At 40.9% G+C, this 8,974-nt stretch overlaps 1 protein-coding gene across 1 annotated transcript; it reads left to right on the top strand.

The window, feature by feature from the left end:
- Nucleotides 1-7,438: 7,438 nt before the first annotated feature.
- LOC308282820 (retinal cone rhodopsin-sensitive cGMP 3',5'-cyclic phosphodiesterase subunit gamma-like) lies at nt 7,439-8,892 on the top strand (the record flags this gene model as incomplete). The annotated part of the gene is made up of 3 exons (XM_080723206.1): nt 7,439-7,602; nt 8,336-8,376; nt 8,764-8,892. 3 exons carry the CDS (start codon nt 7,439-7,441, stop codon nt 8,838-8,840), a joined length of 282 nt encoding a protein of 93 aa, XP_080579332.1. The 3' UTR covers nt 8,841-8,892.
- Between the last annotated feature and the right edge of the window lie 82 nt (nt 8,893-8,974).

Genomic DNA, 8,974 nt, shown 5'->3' with positions numbered 1-8,974 from the left:
TATTATCTGTGACAAGTTTTACTCTTAACTTATGCTGGAATAGTCCGTCGTACGACGGTGTCCCTCGCCGAAAATAGCAAATCTACAAAGGCCACTAGGTTCACATCACATCTTGTGAGCTTGGTGTGTAGATCTGCTATTTTCAGCACTGTCTGGCCGCCTTTCAAACTAGGCTACTAAAATAAATTAGGCATTACTTTCGTCATCATTGTAATGCTGTGTAATCCTGTCATTATTCACAATAAATACATACTGGCTACCCCCACACAAACTAATTACCGTGAAGAACATAAAATATCGACGTGGAACCAACCAACGTGCGAAATTGCAATTGTCAATATACAGTGCAATTACAGTCACAGTGCCTAGACTGTCATAAAGTTTGACAGTAGTTTCTAGCAGCTCCATGTGGTCTGTATTTCACTGTGTTCTTTGAGCAGGTCTGCCATCTGGTGGACTAAGAAAGTCGTGACTAAAGGGATTAGTGGTGGAAAAAGTAGGCTACTCACATGTTCATGTTTTACTTCAGACTATCAATACTGTATGTAGAAAATACTCTGTACAAGTAAAAGTACAGAATTCAACATTTACTTGAGTAAAAGTACCAAAGTATTGGTAAAATGTACTTAATGTAGGCTACCAAAAGTAAAAGTAGGCATTATGCAGAACATCCCAAGTTTTCAAATGTACAAACATCTTTTTAAAATAGCAGATCTACAAGCTCACAATGCTCTAGCCGATCTACAATCTCTACAGATTGTTGATTTGGCTATTTTCAAATGGCCACAGAGCTGAAGTGGTTAATGTTTAATGTGTGTTTTGTAATTTAAATAGATTCAGTGGTGTAAAAGTAGCCTACAATATTTGGATCATGTAGTGGAGTACAAGTAAAATAATTGGAAATATTCAAGTAAAGTACAAATATCTCAAAATTGTACTAGGCCTACAGTAGGCTACTTAAAGGAGCTATAGTCAACTTTTTCTTGAAAAACGGATGCTAAAATAAAAATAATGTTTCGAAAATATTTTATAAAAAAATAAGCTTCATATATGTGTTTCAATTATAAAATGACCACAAAAAGCGGAAAAATAATGATAAAATAATCATTTTGGCCCTTTGTTTACATTTACGGACCCTGTAAATGTAAACAAAGGACCAAAATGATTATTTTATCATTATTTTTCCGCTTTTTGTGGTAATTCTTTAATTGAAACACATATATGAAGCTTATTTTTTTATAAAATATTTTCGAAACATTATTTTTATTTTAGCATCCGTTTTTCAAGAAAAAGTTGACTATAGCTCCTTTAAGTATATGTATAGTTACTTTACACCACTTCAATATTCATCTAGCGAAACTGATGAATATGGTTCACAGTAGCTTACAGTCCACTCCACACCAATGCAATCAGCTTGCAACAAAAGCTTGCATGCAACTACTTGCAACCATTATACCCAATTGAGCCAAAGGCAGTTGCAAGGAGTTGCAACATGTGTGACATGGCCTTAAAACTGTTTTGTTGCAAGGCTTATACTGTGCAATCAAAGAAAAGCTACTTACTTCAACAATATTCAATAGTGTGTTTTACTCTAGTGCTAACAAAATGAGGGATTGATTTGAATTGATCGCACATTAGGTTTAAAAGAAAACACATGACATAAAAATGATTCTCATTTCTCAAAGAGAAAAAGGCCGTCCATGGTCTCAGACAAATGAAACAATAGCCGAAAAGAACAGGCATTATAATAGCCTACATAAAATTATATAAGACACTTAAAGACTATAAAAACGAAGAACTACCGTAATATTAAACACTCTGCAATGTTTTCTAAAAGCGAGAATTCAACCTTGAAAGAAAGAAAGATGTGTTGTCCCACCTTATTATGTGCTGATGACCTCTGACAGCTGGCAACTCTGTCCAAAGGTCTGTACAGTGTGTGTGTGTGTGTGTGTGTGTGTGTGTGTGTGTGTGTGTGTGTGTGTGTGTGTGCGTGTGTGCGTGCGTGCGTGCGTGCGTGCGTGCGTAAGCAATGTACTGTATAAAGCTTTCAGCTTCTTAGCCCAGACTATGCCAAGCTCATTTTCTCTGTAAGGGATTTAGAGTGTGTGTGTGTGTGTGTGTGTGTGTGTGTGTGTGTGTGTGTGTGTGTGTGTGTGTGTGTGTGTGTGTGTGTGTGTGTGTGTGTGTGTGTGTGTGTGTGTGTGTGTGTGTGTGTGTGTGTGTGTGCGTGCGCATGTGCGTGTACTGTATGTGTGTTTATTGGTGATGATTGTGTGTATGAATAAAACATGGTAGTAATTATGGTCTGCAGAGGAGCAGTGCTCTTCCGAGCACAGGTCTCCGCCAGGTCAGGTAGGTTATTTTGACCTCCTATAGGGCATTGTGAAAAAGGTGCTGTATCTTCTTCGGCCTTTCACAGCAATCGGACACAGCATGCATGATTTGAGATGACATGATTTGTTTTGCAAAAGTGAACCTGCTGGTGGCACTATAACAGGCAGATGTTCTGAATTTCAGGTGTGTGTGTGTGCACAGTTTGGCAGTGACTGCGGCAACGGTGCCGGAGATTAGCTGGTAACAGACAGACGGATGGACGGTCGGACGGGGGGCAATGCCATGCCTTTCAGCCTGGCGGAGACAATTAACAAGCCAAACACTTCTCTGGATGTTTGATTTACTCGCCAAGACTCAGGGTAGACAAACTATTTCACTTCAGCTCACTTTTATATTTGAGTCAGTGTTTCCCCTTTCCGTTGCCCATGCAAAAGGGTGCTGGAGTGTTATCCTGCTTTCACAAGCCAGAAATGTAGCATTGATTTAAACAAATGTTTTTTGTACCAAAATGCTGTTTTGTTGAAAATGAAAAGATGGTGTAAATTTATGAAGCCTATATGTGACTAACAGTGTCTCCCAAACTGGAGTTGGACTGAGTGTGGACATAACACAAATGAAAAGACTTCTGCGAGCTTGCAAAAGCAGAGGATGTTAAAAGAAAGGTTTCACAATCAGCCTTATTTACCAAATATTGTGATTAATGAGAAAACTTAAAATTTAGACACAATTATTTTTTTAATATTATTGCATCAATGTGATGGGAGGTACATGGTCCTGATACTGTATGTCACGAGTCCAATCTGGACTTGCTCATATTAGAAGAGTGAATATAGGCTACACAGGCAAGACTGGCATCCTTGCACGTTTAACCACATCTATACTATAATTTTGCGAATGTCTGTCTGTCTGTCTGAAACAGCGTTTCTCCTCAGTGGCTGGAGCAATTGATCTGAAATCGCATCACCATTAGCATATGAACACACCTGACATAACTGTGAAGCCTGTTTGTCACTTTCACAAATCATATGCTGTATATTAGCATTTTTATGGTGTATCTACTATCTATTCTGCATCTAGCATGAGGCACATCTATTCTGCATCTAGCATGAGGCAAAATGTTTAACCAGCTGTGTGTGTGTGTGTGTGTGTGTGTGTGTGTGTGTGTGTGTGTGTGTGTGTGTGTGTGTGTGTGTGTGTGTGTGTGTGTGTGTGTGTGTGTGTGTGTGCAGGCGGGTGGGCGGGCGGGCTGGGGGGGGGGGGGGGGACAGTATCTCTGTAGCCATTAAACGAAACGGGTTTCTTACATTGATGCTCCTACATCATGCAAGCACCAGTTAAAGTTACTTTCCATCCCTCATATACTATGTGCACAGTGCACATCCCATAACCCACACACTGCACATCATTTTGGAGCTCATATCTTTGAACGGGTAAGGGCTAGTCATGTTAACTAGACAAGTAAGTCAATTCAAGTCCTTAGACAAATGAAACGGGCGCCAAGGACAATGAGAGGAACAGAAGTTACCAATAAGAATAAAAAAGTGTATTCGCCCCACTCACGGACGCTGGGAAGATGGTTTATTGTATTCCCATGTAAATTAACAGAACACTATTTCTTGCCATTTAACCAAGACATGGTGTTACCATGTTTTAATAGGTGGTGGGTGGCCTATTACTGTGGTGGTGATAATCTCAGACCCCATACATACATTATAGTTCAGTTAGACACTTTAGTCTTTAACTCAGGATTCATTTACCATTTATTGCAATGATTTCATTCAGTTTGGCGGTGTAACTCTGCTCCTGTGATACTAGTACAGGTTACCTGTGCAAGCATGCCACAGAATGACACTGAGATCACAAAGCCCCAGAGGCATAGTTATGCATCAACATATAACCCTTCAAGGCATAATTAAAAAATACAGATTAACATACAATCCACAGAACAAACATTTAAGCCCTTTAAAGACATGTGTATCTTAAAGCCCTTAAAGATACAACATCATACCATCCACAGAATCATACATTTACTTAAAGTTAGAGAAGGAGGCTGGGGAGGTGGAGGGAGGTTGAAAACAGACAACAGCAGGAACAGCGCTGTGATCAAGCTGAGCATGAAGTGTGAACACAACAGTGATCTGCTTATAAAGACCTAAGTGAACCATTTAGATTGAGGGTGTATTATGTAAGCTTGTTAGCAAACGGGAATGAAGGAGATGAGTGAGTTGAACGCTGAATTAATGTCCGGGGACCGGGGAAGAGCGAGGCTAACAGTGTACACCTCCTGCCTTTTGTGCCTACCTGAACTATCGCTATGCTGGATCAGTTCCACCACTAAGCTGAATGAGAAAATTAAGCCAATAAATCAGCACAGACATATCAGCATGTATTATATTCCACAATAGCAAATGAAAACCCTTAATACCATGCCATACAGTAGTAGCTCACATGTTCACATACTGTGTGTGTGTGTGTGTGTGTGTGTGTGTGTGTGTGTGTGTGCGCGTGTGCGTGCGTGCATAGCAGAGTTGCTCAGAGCCTCTGCCTGATGACTCTCACTCTGGAACACCCAAACCTGGGTGTCTGTCTGCACCTCTGGGACTTTGTACTGGGTACGTGGGTTACTGGGGGTTAAAGCCCTCAGCTGAGTGTTGTGCAGCACACCAGGTTGTACCAGTTTGGCTTGGCAGGACTTCCCAGCATGCCTCGGGGCACAGACACACTTTTGGAGCGGTGAAAGCGCTCCCAATAGACAGGTATGTCCGTGGGTATGTGGGTGGCTGGCTGGGTGGCCGTGTCCGTCCGTAGCCTGGCAATACCTTGAGTGGCCACTCACAACACACTAGTTAAAGGAGGGGCGCTGTTTTGTGCAGGCCAGGCACACTCACCACTCACTCACAGGCACAGTTTACACTCACTCACTCACTCACATAGGGTACAGCTGCTCAAATTCACCGCTCCACTTCGAACCGAGGTTTGATTTTTTTTTATTATTATTGATGTGTAATTTAATTATGCTTGTTATTTGAGTTGGAAAGTGGTTTTGCATGTTTGTTGTGATTGATGTGATGATTTGACGTGGTTCCATTTGGTCATTTGTTTTGATATGTGTATATAGGTTTGGTTGTGAAACCATGGGTGAAAGGGGTGGCTTGTTGTAGTGTTTGCACACCCCCTTTCTCATTGTGGTGTAGAGCTTTGATGGGGCCCTTTGCACTCATTGCATAATTTCTAAAAATCTTGATTGATAGCTCGCTGTAAGTAAACATGTGTTCTATCTGCGAGATAATAAACCAGTCAATTGCTCTGTGACCAAGAAGGCTAATGTTGCCCAGATTGCACAGTAATAACATGCTCTGTGGAGTCAAATGATTCAACAACCGTGCTAGTGCTACACAGCATTATGAATTAATCATGTCACTTGCCATTAGCATTGCTGCAGTTATTGTGCCATGCTCTGGCCTAAAGCCGGAACAAAATTGTGATGGGAGAATGTGGTTTTTAAACTGTTTGACTGGTGACTGCTACTACCTCCCCTGAATACGTGTGTACGCCACGCACACGCACGCATGCACACACATTATATTATACCACAGGCATACACACTAACAAACACTTGCATTACACCCAGGCTAGTAGAGACTTCAGTACCAGTTACAGATTTCAGATAGAAATCAGTCATGTGCACACATTTATGAGGTACAGTCTACTGAAACATTAGATTTTGTAGCCGAACAGCATCTCTTTGTCTAAGTGAGGTTGCTGTAGTATCTGGAAACTCTGGATTTCCTCTTCTCCGATCTGTCTATATCACTGTGATATATAAGTCACATAAAATGTGTGCTTTTCAATGTTTTTCACTCCAACATGACAGTGTTGGAGTGTTTTGAAAATAACCCTCTTCCTCTGTCCATCTGAGTGTCTGGCGGTCTGTCTTCGAGGGAGATTGACATGAGAGGATTTTCCTCCCTATAAAGCTGCTTAGCAAGCTGAGGCACACACTTAATGGAATTGGGGAGAAGATAGTCTTCTGATTAAGTTGATAGCTAAGCTCACCCGAGACTCCATTGCATAACACAGTACACAGCAAAATCCTTTGAGTTAATTTAACACTGAGAGTATAGGGTCCTTTTTTACTTTTTCAGAGTTAATTTAACGCACAGGATTGTACAATGTTTATTTTTCTTAAATTCAGTCAAACATGGTGGGTCAGTGGAGGAATTATCAACACGCTACAAAAAAAACAGCGATGAAGAACAAACATACATTTTCTTGATTACAAGTCCCAAACTCATCAATCCCCCTGTCTGTCCCACGGCAGTGGAACGACAACCTGGTACGAGCAGAAGGGCCTTTTAAGATGAGGAGTGAATTGGTTGGCGTTGGCAACGTGACGCCAAAGGGGCGGAGCCTGGAGAGTATTTAAACCTGCTTACAAATCTTAGGACAAATAATGCTATAACGCACAAAGAAAGAAGAGAGCACAAAGTAGAGAGAGACGTTTCTAGGAAGAGGGGAAAAGGGAGGCGTGAAAATACATCAAGAATATCCCAAAGGGACAATATAGGAGAGACGACACAGAACCCTGAAGCAGCATCCACAGCAGGTGACCCAGGTTACCTGCAGAACCAGCATCCACAGGTAACTCAGGTCCTAGACCAGTGGTTCTCAATCTTTTCAGGCTGCGACCCCCAAAATAATCCTATTTTAACTGGGGACCCCCCACCCTGACGAGCACTAAGAGTTGAGGCATTACATTTCGTATAACACGGTTCTTGCGAGGCGTTGTGAGCATGTAGATCTGCTATTTTCACAATTTCTGCCAAAATATTTGACAATTTGGCCAATGTTTAATTTGGCATTTTAGAGGTCTTAAAAAGTCCTTACATTTTCACTTTAGAAATGTGCAGGTACCCTCTAGTCTATACACTTAAACCTTATATTGGTTTGTTTACTGTTGAGTGAGAAAACAATGTTGCACATTAAGATAATCATCGAGACCCCCCCCAAAATAATTTGGGGACCCCCCTGGGGGTCCCGACCCACAGGTTGAGAACCTCTGTCCTAGAAGAGGCCCTGACCCAGACCAGCAGAGTCCAGCATGAGCAGCAGCTCCGGCAGCCCCTGCAGCATCACCACGGCTGACGTCTCTGCACCCACCAAGGTGACGTCAGGCCCCACCACCCCCCGCAGGGGACCCCCCAAGTTCAAACAGAGGATGACCCGACAGTTCAAGAGCAAGCCTCCAAAGAAGGGCGTGAAAGGGTAGAGAGCGCAAGTTAACTGCATATACTTCCTGTTAACGATACTTCCTGAAGTTCAAGATTCAATGCAAAATGCAGACGTCCCACTATGATGTCTGATAACGTTTTATTACAGTGGCTTATGGTTACCTTTTGAATGGATAGTGTTGATTACATAATTTATGCACTTCAATACATAAAGTAGCTCATTTGTTCCTCGTGTCCTGATTTTATGACATGGTATCGTAATACTGCAAATTTGCTCGTCACATACTGACCTTTTCTTTGACTTTGCCTGGTGTATAATAATTATAAATACACAATTGCCCACTTGGTTCCTCAACATTGTGGCAGCAATAAGAACAATACCAAGGAAATAATAAAGAATACCAAGAAAACTAGCCAAGTGTACAATAGTCATAAGTTCTCATAACCACACTATAATGCATTATTACAGTGATTATAACGCATTTTACAATTATTATTACGACTAAGAGAATTATATCCAAAAGGTATTACTTTTAATTATTAATTATACTTGACCGTGAGATTATAAATGTGTTTGTTATTGTTATAACGCATTATGAACTTACGAGTTACGAGTGCTTATATTTATATTTATAACTATAAGTGTTATAATGCATAGTATATTTATATAATGTACATTTCTCTTAATATTCAAATGATTTTACCACCGAGCAATGTTATCCAGACCAGATCAATTCTTACCGTGTCTTTGTTGTTGCTCTTTAAAGATTTGGAGATGACATCCCTGGAATGGAAGGGCTTGGCACTGGTGAGTAAAGCATCTTTTCCCAGTACTTTCTTGATCCCTTGTTACTTCCCACTGTCAGTTCCTACAGTAGATAACTGGGATTAGTTTTCAGGTACTTTTGACAAAGACGATTTGTGTTAGCTTAGCCTATTGACTATAATGTCAGATGAGTTGGGTTTGGCAAATCTCAATTCCCCCAAAAATGGTGACATGAAACTTTGGTCATTTGAAAATGTAATGCCTTTTGAATGCCTTCACAGTGGGGTTTCCCTTAAGTAACATGCTGTAGATAGAATACAAATGTTAATGTATTTAAGTCTTTATATACAGTATTACAGCAGTGTATTGATCAAATGTTATAATTTCATATCCTGTGTTGCTACATGATCTACTCCTTCTTTGGTCCAGACTACACAGTGGTTTGTCCATGGGAGGCCTTCAGTCACCTGGAGCTGCATGAACTGGCCCAATATGGAATCATCTAGGAAACCATCACATTACCCTCCGTCTGCATCCTGAAACAAAACCAGAGACTGGACCCTCTCTCTCTAATTCAGTGTGACTGGCTTGTACCTCACAGATTTCATAATAATATGAACCCAGGGCTCTTGAAGAATCC

The sequence above is a fragment of the Nannobrachium achirus genome, assembly GCF_963921795.1.
Source record: "Nannobrachium achirus genome assembly, chromosome: 4".
NCBI classification, from domain to species: Eukaryota; Metazoa; Chordata; class Actinopteri; order Myctophiformes; family Myctophidae; genus Nannobrachium; species Nannobrachium achirus.
The sequence above is the reverse complement of the archived record's forward strand: the minus strand, read 5'-3'. Positions and strand labels throughout refer to the sequence as shown.